General features: G+C 37.7%; 1 protein-coding gene across 1 annotated transcript in view; it reads right to left on the reverse strand.

The window, feature by feature from the left end:
* Positions 1–9544, reverse strand: part of LOC310933078 (pyruvate dehydrogenase (acetyl-transferring) kinase isozyme 2, mitochondrial-like) — a gene marked incomplete at its 3' end in the record, with an annotated part of 10868 nt that extends 1324 nt beyond the window's left edge. Inside the window, exons 1-7 of the mRNA XM_083896500.1 lie at positions 9353–9544; positions 6611–6752; positions 2835–2906; positions 2541–2728; positions 2361–2450; positions 1273–1350; positions 1081–1157 (exon numbers count right to left, since the gene is read on the reverse strand). Coding sequence (XP_083752626.1) covers positions 1081–1157; positions 1273–1350; positions 2361–2450; positions 2541–2728; positions 2835–2906; positions 6611–6752; positions 9353–9482 — 777 coding nt within the window. The 5' untranslated portion in view covers positions 9483–9544. The remainder of the gene's footprint in view (positions 1–1080; positions 1158–1272; positions 1351–2360; positions 2451–2540; positions 2729–2834; positions 2907–6610; positions 6753–9352) is intronic.
* Between the last annotated feature and the right edge of the window lie 5977 nt (positions 9545–15521).

Below are 15521 nucleotides of genomic sequence, written 5' to 3' on the forward strand. Positions count from 1 at the left end.
CACTGACGTTGGGTTATTTGCTTCTCGAGCAGCAGGTTAACCTTTGCTCGGTTATGCAGCGACGGCGGATTCCCCGAAGCAGACACGGCAAACATGGCTTTGCCCTGACAGAACTGCGGTGAACTCAACTCAACTGTGTCTGAGTTTGAACACCTTGAGCCGGTCACACCGGCGGTCACACCAACCTTTCTTAAATCCATTTTCCCAATTGTACAAAGACAGGGTCTCCTATAGATGAGCTTATGCAGTCATTTATCTCTTACTACAGTATCATATCAGACATGAAAAAGTGATATGGAGCCGTCCATATCGGCAACTTTGATAAGCAAACAACACTTTTGTTGTTTTCAACTGACATTATAGAGATTTGCTGTATCCAGCTTCTCGTGTATTGTAAGGTATATTCATTCATTTGGTGAATTCCAATTCCTTGCTTAACCCTCGATCTCAAAAATGCGCGTTCCCACTAGTGCAAGTTTTTCTGAGTCATTTTTCTCAGAAAAATTAGCAAGGGCTACCCAGAATGCATTTTGTGTTTTGACAAAACAAAGATGGCGCTGAAGGCAGCGAAACGAGTACGCTACAAATGAAGTATTTTCTTTGTTAATAGAGATATAAAAATGATGAAAACCATTGTATTATCTTAGTTTAGGCCCATATTATGGATTACTGACGTCATTGTTGCGTAACATTTATTTTTATTTTACGATCTTTTGTCAATAGTCGGCCGGTGCGGACAAGCGATGGTTTGCTATGGTTTACTTTTCAATAAGCCGTGGTGTGTGGTAACTGTCAGCTGAATATTTGTATGAGTATCATCTTATAACTAACTGACAACCTAATAACTTGACTGACAAACGGATTGTGATAAATAATCCTGACGTAAATTTTCTTCTTCTTTTTTGGAGTTGACAGACTGGACGCAGCTTAGCTTTCGCGTTATTCTGCCCCCTACAGTCTGAAGACGTATCTGCATTTAAGGGGTGTCCCATTTCTAAGTGTTTCTAAGGGTTGAGCTTGAGGGTTAAGATAGGAATTGGAATTGGCCCATTGTCACTTTTTGATTTTGTTTCTTTTTACCTTGAAGAGTTCAAAGAGCATGTGGTACAGGTGAGATGGGATGTATGAAATCTGGATGGGCTCTCTGACGTTGTTTGCTAGAGGAGGGTGAAAACAGAGATGGACACTGTCAGACAAACATTGCTCTGCAGTTGCACACACAGCGAGTGTGTTGGTGTGTTTTGCCACAGCGTATGACTGTGTGCTCCTCACCGTTCATCTGCCTCAGCTCCAGCTCAGGTGCACCCAGGTAATACTGCTCACACAGCAGCTTAGCACTCTGATATGCATCTGTGAAAAGAAAGAGAGAGAGAGAGACATGAACATCTGCTCCTGTTCTCTGCCCTGCAGCAAAAACAGGCATAAATAAATAAATAAAACAAATATGTTAATAAAAGCTTATCATAATGAATAAAAACACAATGAATTTGTGTGTTTTGGATCAGACTACTGTAATGTAAAATGCACTCTGGTCTGTTTAGTATAGAAGTGGAGACACAAAGTGCTTGCTTGAATATAGCGTGCACACCGTAAAGACAGTAATTAGCACGTTTTAATGGGCTTCCCCTCCGATATGTGTGCTATTTTGGATGCTGACACAAGTAACAACAAGGTACTTACGCTTAAAGGTGCCATAATGTAAGAATGTGGCCAAAAACGGTTACTACACTCAAATTCAAAATACCGAGGTCTTTTAGGTTTAGTTTTCTGACGTAACTGGCAACCCGTGGTTGCTCGGCAGCTGAGACTCTACTGACTGCAATGATTGGTAGACGGGCAGTAGGTGGCGCCACATGCCAAAACATGATTTGCAAATATTTTGTCTGTACTGTTGTTGTTGGTGAGTTCAGTTTGTTATATGAACATTATTCCTGAGTCTCTGTGACATATTAGGAGGATTTTATGGCCAGTTGCTTTAGATTTATCACATAATGCACCTTTAAACCTCATGTTTGCTCCTGTCTTTCTACCCCATTTTTATTTTTTCCAGCACTAATTATGTGCACATTTAGGCACAGAGTAAATGCCCATGTCACACTTGGCCCAGACAGACAATGATATTAGGAGAATGAGATCAAAATCAAACCGAAAAGCAGCCTTTACTGTGTTTTGATGCTCAATATTGACTTATTTATCTCTCCAAAATAAGGACTTTTTCCATTTATCAGCTTCTCAGCAATTAAAGCCAAAATGTTCTCCCTATTACGTTTTATTTGACTTACATAAGAGTCGATAAGAGGCGTAAAAGTTTGTTCACTTGCCGAGTAAATCAACTTTGCGCCATAAAGGTTCTAACTTACCTCGCACGACCTCGGTCACTTCACACTGAGAGTCGATGCAGCCGATGGTGCTGAGGGGGGCGGGGTTAATGTTGCCGTTGAAAACAAGTGCTGCGAGAAAGAAGAGAAAGAGGAGTTAATATTCTTAGTTCATGAGCTGTGAATTTGCGCATAATGAGTTTTGTTTGTGGGGGAACTCACTGTGCTGGTTGATGAGCATGCGGATGGAGATCCGGCTGGTATAGAAGCGGTCCAGGAAGTACTGGAGGTTGTGGTCGGTGACGGGGTCCTGTTGGCCGTAAGAGTCCTTGAACTCGACGACCCCCTGAGCCATGGTGCTGACCACCTCGTTGTGTCGGTTCCTGACGGACTCCAAGACCTCCACGAACCTGCGGGACAGAGACAGCGAGAACGAAAGTGAGGTCAGAGAAGACGGTAACGGTTGAAAAAGCTACGACGTCCAAAAAAAATCACGTTTTGCCCGGTCCCACTCACGTCTCCAGGACTCTGTGGTCGTCGGGGTTCTTGTCCAGGAACTCGAGGATCTCCATCAGGCTCTGGATGTACCTGAGAGAGCACAGAGTATTATTATTATCACATCACAGTCCAAACGCAACGTCAACTTCTTTTGGTCGCTTCGTTCAAGCAAAACTCGAGTTTTGCAGGTGATTGAATAGCAACACTTACGATGCTAAATAACGCATCATATTAATCGTGATAGTTAATATGACGAATCGTATTCCTTTGATGATGGTTACGTCGTTTAATATTGTACGGCTCCGTCTTAGTTGACGAAACACACATTTTTTGTTTGTGTATATGCAGATGACACCGTCCTTGTCACAATCAACTCCGATATATTCAAGAATGATGGGGTCGCTCAGAATGGAGCTAATCTGCTTAAAATACCTATATTATTTAATATATATAGTGCAACTACATCATCATCAGGGTTGTTTCCCCATGTGGGGGATGAAGGTACGTTATCGTTCAAAAGTTTGGGCTCACTTAGAAATTTCCTTATTTTTGAAGCAAAAGCACTTTTTTTTTTCAATGAATATAACAATAAATGAATCATAAACACACTCTATACATTGTTAATGTGGTAAACGACTATTCTAGCTGCAAACGTCTGGTTTTTAATGGAATATGTACATAGGTGTTTAGAGGCCCATTTCCATTGTGTTTGCTAATGGCGTTAGAAGACTATTGGATGATTAGAAAACCCTTCTGCGATGATGTTAGCACAGCTGAAAACAGTTTTGCTGGTTATTATTTTGAATAATAATGATTATTTCTAATCTCGTCAATGTCTTGACTTTATTTTCTATTAATTTTGCAACTCTTTTGATAAATAAAAGTCGGACTTTTAATGGAAAACACAACAAAATTGTATAGGTGACCCTAAACTTCTGAGCAGTAGTATATTTACAGCACAGACATAAGAACATATAGTGTTTGAAGCATTTCAACACACTTATGGTTGACGCAAGACAGGAATGCAGAGTGGAGCGTAGAGGGGGGGGGAGGGGATGGAGAGCAGACTGTAAACACTTCCATCCATCATCAGTCCTGACATGTTGTTGTATACGAGCCGTTTCAGGAGAAGATTCCTGAACGCTGAGTTGACCCCAGCAGATCACGAGCAACTGGTCGCTTGATAATCCATTAGCGCTGTTTAGCTTGCTGTTTGTTATTAGATACTCAGGAGCAGCAGCAGCTGAGAGCTCATGCTTTTCCTGTTAGAGTATTCACACACACATGACGCGCTCTGTGTGATCATGGGATCTGTGCGCGGCCGAGTATATAGAACAATGTGTTTGGGTTTGTTCTCGTCTCACGACAGAGCTGTTGTTTTTCTTTATAATCCGCTGGTATTATCATGTTTTATTCATGAGAACGTTTCTCACTTGCTGAGCGCCGCACGACTCACGTGGAACATCCCGAGGTCGTCGACCTGCAAACTTCTGCTATGACGTTAACGCTGCGTCTCCATCGCTGTGATGACTGAGCTGATTTCTTATACTTCCCCAAAAGAAAAAGTTACTTATTCCCACTTTATAATGTCACCTATCTTGTATTAATGTCATCATAAATGATGATACCTATATGGAGATTATGTTCTCATTACATTCATATTCATTCTAGGTCAGATATGTGTCCTAAAATCAAAGGTGCCATATGTAAGAATGTGGCCAAAAACGGTTACTACATTCAAATTCAAAATACCGAAGTCTTTGAGGTTTCGTTTTCTAACGTAACTGGCAACCTGTGGTCGCTCGGCAGCAGAGACTCTACTGACTGCTATTATTGGTAGACAGCGGTAGGTGGCGCCACATGCCAAAACATGATTTCAAAACGTAAACATGATTTGCAGTCTGCAAAATATTTTGTCTGTACTGTTGTTGTTGGTGAGTTCAGTTTGTTATATGAACATTATTCCTGAGTCTCTGTGACATATTAGGAGGATTTTATGGCCAGTTGATTTAGATTTATTACATAATACACCTTTAAATGTTAAGATAACAATCCTATGATGAATTATTTATCAATCAACTATTTTGATGATTGATTAATTGGTTCAGTCTTTATAGTCTTAACATTCTCTGGTTTCATTGTTCCATATATGTATATATTGGTTTGTGGCCAAAACGACATTATAATAATTATAATATAATTACAGAAACAATTGAAGGTGACAATCAGAACAGAGTGTGTGTGTGTGGTGCAGGAGGAGATTAAAACTGATGTTGGCGATTATTGGAATTCTGTGTAACTCCAGAATCATGGTTTCACAACATTATAATCCTCTTTCCATATTATTTCTAGTCCATAAATGGCTACTTCACGTGTCCTTTAGAGAAGTGAAATAAAGCTGACTGTGTGCATTCTCATCTCTCTGAAAAGCTGTCGTGAAGATCTGAACATCTTGTACTTCCTCTGTCCACACTCTCTCTGCCTTCTCATTGGCTCCGTGTGACCGCAGCCCACTGTTGTGGTGAGTGCTGAGAAACCACCATGTCAAGATTTTTTCTACCGAAACATTGTGTAAAGACGTAAACACCGGTCCTGAAAAACGCCTCGACATTCAGGTCAAAGAGCACGTCTGAAAGTATGAAAGTCACCCTCTCAGATTCTCAGATTATGACCAAAGATCTATAGTCAAACACCTCGTCATGGATGAGCATTGTCTTTATTACTCGACTGTTCTGAACACCGTGTTCACTCTCTCAGCTGCAACAACAACATCAAGGCGGGGGCAGGAGCGAGGAAAGGCGGGGTCTACAAGAAGTGAGGAACTGGGACAAAGTTCAGACTCACACTCTCACACTCTCTGTCTGCGCTACATCGCTGTGTACAGTCATATCCTGTTACTACTGGGCCCACAGCTCAGTGCTGAGCCGCTATTTGTAGCAGCTGGATTAAAAAAAAGGGAAACGACGCAAAAGTATTTATGTTGGAGCGGAGTAAAAATGCAATCAGTTGCTTTTTTTAGGGTTCAAGCAAGGAATTATTATTATTATTATTACAAACAAATCACATTTTTTAGGGCCTGAACATATCCCGAAACTGGAATCCTGGTGATAATGTACGTCTTTCAAAGGTTCGGTGAAAAACAGGGTATCCGCGCGGTCTTAAAAATCCAATAATTTGAAATTAAGGCCTTAAAATGTCTTAAATTCTCCTAAAATCTCATAAAAGGTCTTAAATACAATTTTGAAAGGTCTTAAAAATCAACTAACTTTACTTTTATCTAGCTTTTATCGAGCACTACTAGCTAGTGTGCTGCTGCGCGCGCCGCGGAGCGCTACAGCTTAGCATAGCAGCGGAGAAGACTTAACGAAAGCCCAACGAAATGGGTCTTAAATTGTATTAATTATGGTCTTAAAAAAGTCTTAAAAAGTCTTAAATTTGACTTGTTGAAACCCGCAGAGACCCTGGAAAAAGAGTGGGAAATTGGAAGTGGGAGGGGCTAAAGATTGACGCAAAAAAACGGCCAGTAGGTCGTGTCCTGTCGGGTTTAACGTACGTGAACGAAACTTGGTACACGCGTTCATGAGGTTGTGCCGTAAATAAAAGCCGATGACGATAGGCCGCCATTTTGGATTGAAAGCAAAACGGAGGCGTTTTTTGGCGAGTTTGCACCAATGCTACAAAAATCTATTTTTTGGTGTTGTTTTTCAGGAATGTTCCATTATGAAACATAAAGAGACGTCTTCAGATTAAGGTTTAAATGTCAGATTATAAACAGGTATGTGTTGTATTCTCACCAGGTCTGCAGCTGCTGCACAGAGGGCGTGGCCAGCAGACGGTCCGGCAGCAGGTTGAGCTCCTTCATGATGTTGGACAGACGGACAGGAAGCTCCTGGCGAAGGAAGACGAACGACGTGCGCTCGCAGGCGTTGGTCGAACCTGAACGGGGCGGAAAGAACCCGAGGGTTACGTTGGTACGGTTTTTATAATCTGACGTCGAAGGAGCAGCTTCACACGATCTGAAACCGCTTCCAGCTCCACAACGTCATCGGCCTATTTTACATATTTACACAGCTTTTTGTCTTGAATTTAAAGAGGCTGTAGGCAGGAGTGTTGAGTTTCACTTATTGTTTGACTCTGTTTTTTAAGAGATTACTGTGGAATTTTGGAAGTACACACATATTCTAACAGATTAGAGCTGCAACTAAGGATTATTTTCTTAATCTGTCGATTAATTTCTCAATTAATTGTTCATCAGTGTTTGTCAAACCTGGAAATGACGATGTTCTCAAATGTCTTCGTTTTTGTCCACGAACCGAAATGATTCAGTTTTGATGATTTCTTTGTTTTACGTGGAGCAAAGAAACGAAGGAAATATTCACATTTAAGAAGCTAAAACGATCAGAAATCTACTTTTAATCATGAAAAAAAGCTTCAAACCGATTAATCGATGATCAAAATAGTTGACGTTTTGTTTTTAGTAATCGATCAACGCGACGCGCGACTACAGTCGATGTCAGTGTCAGCTGCGCCGACAAAAGGTCGTTGTTGTACCACAAACACGAGTGGTTACGTGAGAGGTCACCGTGTGTGTGTGTGTGTGTGTGTGTTCTTGTACTTGCGGCATACTGAGGACCAGTGAGGGTTTTTAACCATCAGTTCAACCGTCATTTTTACGGAGTGAGGACATTTTGGACGTTCCTCACTTTGTTTTCATTGAAATCACTTCCTTAGGTTGCTATAACATGTTATACTCAATTTGTAAAAAAAAAATTACAACTTTGGACCAAAAATTTTGGGTCAAATTTTCTTTTAATTTTGGATGACATAGTATGACGTTTTTGTCAAATTTTGGACGAAAAATTTTGGGTCCAATTTTTTTCCCCCATATTTTGGACCACACAGTATAGTATGACGTTTTTGTCAAATTTTGGACTTAACATTTTGGGTCCAATTTTTTTCCCCATATTTTGGACCACATAGTATTGTATGACGTTTTTGTAAAATTTTGGACCAAAAATTTAAAAAAAAGTAGTTCTTTGTAGATGTCATTCATGAAGTATATATTTGTAATTGTGTTGATTTATAAAGTGGAAATGCTGGTCCTCAGTATGCAGCAAGTACAAGAATGTGTGTGTGTGTGTGTGTGTGTGTGTGTGTGTGTGTGTGTGTGTGTGTGTGTCTAACACTTTTGTTTCCCTCCACCACTCACTGATATGAGACAATCACCATGTCACAATCATGAGGAAAACACTTGACGACTCCAGGACTCTTTCTGTCGACGACCTTCTGCCCGTGACCTCTACCCACGACTTTTATCTTATCCTCCGATAAGTTGCACAACGATTAGGTCGCTCGACTACTATTTATGAGTTGTTGTTGTTTTTTTGCTCTTGTTTTGCACCGACTAACACAATTCCTCGTATTGTTTACCCTGGCTGTAAATAAACCCCCGAGCCGAGCTTCTTACAGATCCACCCCTCAGTACTCAATGTGACTGTGTTTGTGTTGCAGATGGTTGAATGTATTTATTCTTCTGTTGTATTTACTGTTATTGACGTTTGTTTACTGTGTGTCATGGGTTTGTTTTTTTGCTTAGAAGTTTAATCTCGATACAAGATGAGCAGACAACAAAGATTATTGTACTTCAATATACATAATATTATGCATATAATATTACTGTAAATGTTGTTGTTGTTGTTCTGTCTATGTTTAGTCGTCACAAATAGCCTGTCAGGCAATACTATCAGACCCGACTAATAGTATTGCCTGACAGAAAATGGGGTCTGTCACGCAATACTATGAGAACCGACTAAGGGAGCGTTTGTGCGTAGGTGAGGTTTATCCTGTGAAACTGCAATAGTGCTTTTGGGTTTCAGGTATTGCGGTCGTGTCGCTTTACTAGCGCAACGTTGCTGTTGCCTCCACCTTGAAAACGTCACGTGTTCCCGCGCCGTCTTTATACAGCAGATGCTACAAGACATTTGACGATGACAGTCAATGCTGTGTGGCAATAAGGTACATCGTGATTTCTTTCTATTTGTTCACACACACACCAAATTGCTCAAGGGCACCACCCCCCAGAGCCCATGATATGTAAGTCCCAGATTTTGATCGGTGTTATGCAGACCTGGCAACCCAGGGCAGCTCCCACCCTCTGAACATCTGTGCTACTGCAGAGATCGGCATCAAAAAACTTCACCGACTCATAAAGACTTTTAAAAACTAGCTTCATTGCCTGGATTATTTATTTTATTATTATTGTAGTAATATTATTTTACTTTTTGTTGCTGTCTTTCCTCTCAACTCTGTAGAGCAGCTTGAGGATCTTAGTAATTTTGCTGGTGTACTTTCATACAAAAGGAAAATAAAGTTCAGACATACAAGTCACGTAGAAAACAGTCAATTACAATGATTATTTATTATTATAATAGATTATTTAGAGCTCGAAGTGTGTTTGTTCCACATGCAGCAAAACAAGATGACATTATAATAATAATAAAGTATTGCTGTGGTGAATATCAATAAATGACACTCACCAAAGTCCAGAAACTGCTTCATGGACAGAGGAGAAGGCGAGAACCTGGAGAAGTGATCGATGTGTTTGGACACATTAGCCAGAGACACGGTCTTCACCAGAGAGCGCACGAGCTTCAACTTACTCGTCATCTTCTCAGGGGAAAAAAATCGAACAAAATTATATAGAAATATATGTAAAAAAAAAGAAAAAATACGAGGATAAAATCACATAAAAGCAGAATATAAAGCCTTGTTGTCGTTGTTGTTGTTGTTGTAGGACAGAATCTCGCTGAGCAGTCACTGAGTCAGTGTGTGCAGCTGCAGCAGAGACTCTGTGTTAAAGTAACGACGGCAGCCAATGAGAGAGCGCCGTGGGCGGCGGTTCAGCCAATCAGAGAGCAGCAGCAGCAGCAGCAGCAGCAGCAGCAGCTTTACTGTATGATAGTAAACAAGGAGTGACCCGGTCACACATGCGTCATTTTACACCGCGTCCTCAACGGTTTCTGCTCATGTTACAATAACAGATCATCTGCTGCATGTGAATGTACAGTCAGGGTCACTTTATTAGGAACACCAACATCGGAAACGCACGCACACACACGCACACACACACATGGAAAGTTCTCAGTGTATCCTGCTACATCATAACAGCTCAAGTCTTACAGTAAGATCATAATATGTTTGTTCCATATTAGACACAAGGACACGATTACCTTCACCAAAGTCATTCACAGTTCACAATATTATTGATAAATGTAAAAAAAAAAAAAAAGGATTAATTATAGTTAAATAATGTTTAATAATGTGTTGTTATCATTGTTTCACTGACAAAAAATAATATATGTTTTATTTTATTATTCTAATATAATAATGTTATTATATAATAATTATAATAATATTTGTATGTGTACAGTTTTAGAAGATATGCACAAACAACAAGTATTGTCTTTTATACTGTATTTATATTATAAGTTATATTTAAAAAAAAAATTGTTGTTATAAACACATTTTTACTAATCATTTGGGAAATGTTTAATACATATTTTAATAAATCATAAGGTCCGGGTCCTTTTTTAAAAATTTTATTAAATGTTTGTTTATATGATGTTCTTGATTTTTTTTTATTTTGAAAAAAAAAAAAAAAAAAGAAAAAACATACGAAGTGATTCAAAGTTATTCTGTTGTCCGGTTTGAATAAAAATACTAACACTTAAAGGTGCATTATGTAATAAATCTAAATCAACTGGCCATAAAATCCTCCTAATATGTCACAGAGACTCAGGAATAATGTTCATATAACAAACTGAACTCACCAACAACAACAGTACAGACAAAATATTTGCATTAAAAAATATATTTTGCAGACTGCAAATCATGTTTATGTTTTGAAATCATGTTTTGGCATGTGGCGCCACCTACCAATCATTGCAGTCAGTAGAGTCTCAGCTGCAGAGCAACCACGGGTTGCCAGTTACGTCAGAAAACGAAACTTAAAAGACCTCTGTATTTTGAATTTGAATGAAGTAACCGTTTCTGGCCACATTCTTACATATGGCACCTTTAATAGTTAATACATAATAATAAATATTCCATGAAATAACTTTTAGCATATGTTCGTCTCAAAGAAGGAGCAGTAATTCTCCAAATTTAAATGATGCACAATAATTATTGACAATACACAAAGGGAAGCTGTAGTTTGTTTATTTATTCACACACATTCGTGTCTTTAAAGACTCTTCATAACAAGTAGATGATTGAAGACAACGTCCACTTTATTATCACCAGGTGACCTGAGATGTTTGAGGACATGTTTGAAGTACGTTTTTAAACGGCAAATTTCCAAGATTGGCTGTAGTTTTGATTGAATGATCATATTTGACATGTGCCGCTTTGTTTACGTCGCACAGTATCACGAGCAGCCGTGTTGTCACTGTCAACAGGAATGTTCTTGTTATGCAGCTGCAGCTGTGTAAGACGTGTGTGACGGCGTGTGTGTCAAGTATACGTGAGGAAGAGGAGGAGGAGGAGGAGGAGGATGAGCGGACAAATGATCTTACTGGGAATAAATGTTTTTTTTCTGAGGCGGTAACTTTGAGAACCACTGCCCTCTAGAGGAAGTGTTTCGTAACGTCCACACAGACGCAAAAGTCGTACGTAAAAAGTCCATTTAGAACGCCAGTGTTCTTAGCACGTGGGAACACACAGAAACTGCTGCATTGTCTGGTAAGTTTGTGTCACTTATAAGTAAATCTTACAAGAGGATTTTGCACAATAAAGTCACAAAATAACACATTTAACTTTCTGCAGAAATTGCTTATTTTCTCTTTGGACTTTGGTGCGGGAAGTGAGCAGTTTTCATCAAACTTTACATGACATATTCCTATAATATGAGGTCACAAAAAGTGCATTTGTTGTGTGTGTTTTTGTAGTTTGTTGTTTTGTTTCTGCTCTTGTCCCTGCGTCACAAAGCCAACCGCTCGTCACTCATCAACTCCTCCATATAAAGCTTGTTTACCATGTGGAACTGGAAGTTCACTTCAAGTAGGTCACAACAGAGGGAATGCATCACAGTCAGGAACAGACACACACTTGTTTTTGTTTTTTTTACTGAAAACGAACCACAATCTAAACCAAGTTCTTACGGTAACCCTAAAACCAGGTCTGAACACAGAAAAAGCACTTTTTATCTGTGGTAAGTGACCACCAGGTGGCAGTAAACACCAGTTTAAACTCCGTCGTCCTGATACACCTGTGACACGTTCCTCCTCAGAGACTTTGTGTTGCAAACAGAAAGAAACATTTAGAAAGAAAGAAATGTTGGACCAATTTTTTTTTTTTGTAGAATTTTGGACCAAATATTTTAGTTCCAAAAAATTGTCAAATTTTGGACACCATAGTATAGTATCAGTTTTTTTTGTCAAATTTTGGACACCATAGTAAAGTATGACTTTTTTGTCAAATGTTGGAATTGTTTTTTTGTTTTTTTTTTATTTTCTGACGCAATAGTGTAGTATGACATTGAGGTCGACGACATAGTATAGTATGACGTTTTGGTCACATTTTGGGCCAAAAAAATAAAAAAATTTTGCAGATTTTGGACGACATAGTATAGTATGTCGTTTTTGTCAAATGTTGGACCAACATTTTTATTCAAAAAAATGATCAGATTTTGGACGCAATAGTGTAGTATGACATTGAGGTCGACGACATAGTATAGTATGTCGTTTTTGTCAAATTTTTGACAAAATTAGTTTTTTTCTAAAACATAGCCAGTAGGATACACACATGTGCCACACAGAGCCCTGATACAGCCAGGATTTGAACCCACGATCTATAGCTTGAAAGGCAAGTGTCTTAACCACTTAGCATAATATGAAATTTCGGTCAAAGACATAGTATAGAATGACATTGAGGTCGAAGACATAGTATAGTATGACGTTTTGTCACATTTTGGGCTAAAAAAATGTTTCCAAAATGTTTACAGATTTTGGACGACATAGTATAGTATGTCGTTTTTTGTCAAATTTTGGACCAAACACTTTTTTTTCAAAAAAATGGTCAGATTTTGAAGGAAATAGTGTAGTATGACATTGAGGTCGACGACATAGTATAGTATGACGTTTTGGTCACATTTAGTGCTAAAAAAATAAAAAAATTTTTTTTGCAGATTTTGGACGACATAGTATAGTTTGTCGTTTTTGTCAAATTTTGGACCAACATTTATTTTTCAAAAAAATGGTCAGATTTTGTAAGAAATAGTGTAGTATGACATTGAGGTCGACGACATAGTATAGTATGACGTTATCTCACATTTTGGGCTAAAAAAAATGAATTAAAAAAGATTTGCAGATTTTTGACGACATAGTATAGTATGTCGTTTTTGTCAAATTTTGGACCAAATTTTTTTTTCAAAAAAATGGTCAGATTTTGAAGGAAATAGTGTAGTATGACATTGAGGTCGACGACATAGTATAGTATGACGTTCTCTCACATTTTGGGCTAAAAAAAAAGAAATAAAAAAAATTGCAGATTTTTGACGACATAGTATAGTATGTCGTTTTTGTCAAATTTTGGACCAAACACTTTTTTTTCAAAAAAATGGTCAGATTTTGAAGGAAATAGTGTAGTATGACATTGAGGTCAACGACATAGTATATTATGACGTTCTGTCACATTTTGGGCTAAAAAAATAAAAAAAAATTTTTTTTGAAGATTTTGGACAACATAGTATAGTATGTCGTTTTTGTCAAATTTTGGACCAAACACTTTTTTTTCAAAAAAATTGTCAGATTTTGAAGGAAATAGTGTAGTATGACATTGAGGTCAACGACATAGTATAGTATGACGTTCTGTCACATTTTGGGCTAAAAAAATGAATCTTTTTTTTTTTGAAGATTTTGGACGACATAGTATAGTATGTCGTTTTTGTCAAATTTTGGACCAACATTTTTTTTTCAAAAAAATGGTCAGATTTTGGACGAAATAGTTCAGTATGACATTGAGGTCGACGACATAGTATAGTATGACGGTCTCTCACATTTTGGGCTAAAAAAAAAAAAAAAAAAAATGTGCAGATTTTTGACGACATAGTATAGTATGTTGTTTTTGTCAAATTTTGGACCAAACACTTTTTTTTCAAAAAAATGATCAGATTTTGGACGCAATAGTGTAGTATGACATTGAGGTCGACGACATAATATAGTATGTCTTTTTTGTTAAATTTTTGACAAAATTAGTTTTTTTCTAAAACATAGCCAGTAGGATACACACATGTGCCACACAGAGCCCTGATACAGCCAGGATTTGAACCCACGATCTATAGCTTGAAAGGCAAGTGTCTTAACCGTTAGCATAATATGAAATTTCGGTCAAAGACATAGTATAGAATGACATTGAGGTCGAAGACATAGTATAGTATGACGTTTTGTCACATTTTGGGCTAAAAAAATGTTTCCAAAATGTTAACAGATTTTGGACGACATAGTATAGTATGTTGTTTTTGTCAAATTTTGGACCAAACACTTTTTTTTCAAAAAAATGGTCAGATTTTGAAGGAAATAGTGTAGTATGACATTGAGGTCAACGACATAGTATAGTATGACGTTCTGTCACATTTTGGGCTAAAAAAATAAATCTTTTTTTTTTTGCAGATTTTGGACGACATAGTATAGTATGTTGTTTTTGTCAAATTTTGGACCAACATTTTTTTTTCAAAAAAATTGTCAGATTTTGGACGAAATAGTGCAGTATGACATTGAGGTCGACGACATAGTATAGTATGACATTCTCTCACATTTTGGGCTACAAAAAATAAATAAAAAAAATTTGCAGATTTTTGACGACATAGTATAGTATGTCGTTTTTGTCAAATTTTGGACCAAATCTTTTTTTTTCAAAAAAATGGTCAGATTTTGGACGAAATAGTGTAGTATGACATTGAGGTCGACGACATAGTATAGTATGACGTTCTGTCACATTTTGGGCTAAAAAAATAAATATTTTTTTTTTTGCAGATTTTGGACGACATAGTATAGTATGTCGTCTTTGTCCAATTTTGGACCAACATTTATTTTTCAAAAAAATGGTCAGATTTTGAAGGAAATAGTGCAGTATGACATTGAGGTCAACGACATAGTATAGTATGACGTTCTGTCACATTTTGGGCTAAAAAAATTTTAAAAAAAAATTTGTAGGTTTTGGACGACATAGTATAGTATGTCGTTTTTGTCAAATTTTGGACCAAATCTTTTTTTTTCAAAAAAATGGTCAGATTTTGAAGGAAATAGTGTAGTATGACATTGAGGTCGACGACATAGTATAGTATGACGTTCTGTCACATTTTGGGCTAAAAAAAATTTTTTTTTAAAATGTGCAGATTTTGGACGACATAGTATATATAGTATGTCGTTTTTGTCAAATTTTGGACCAACATTTTTTTTTTCAAAAAAATGGTCAGATTTTGGACGAAATAGTGTAGTATGACATTGAGGTCAACGACATGGTATAGTATGACGTTCTGTCACATTTTGGGCTAAAAAGATTTAATTAAAAAAATGTGCAGATTTTGGACGACATAGTATAGTATGTCGTTTTTGTCAAATTTTGGACCAAATTTGTTTTTTCAAAAAAATGGTCAGATTTTGGACGCAATAGTGTAGTATGACATTGAGGTCGACGACATGGTATAGT

Source organism: Microchirus variegatus (genome assembly GCF_963457635.1).
Source record: "Microchirus variegatus genome assembly, chromosome: 10".
Classification (NCBI taxonomy): Eukaryota; Metazoa; Chordata; class Actinopteri; order Pleuronectiformes; family Soleidae; genus Microchirus; species Microchirus variegatus.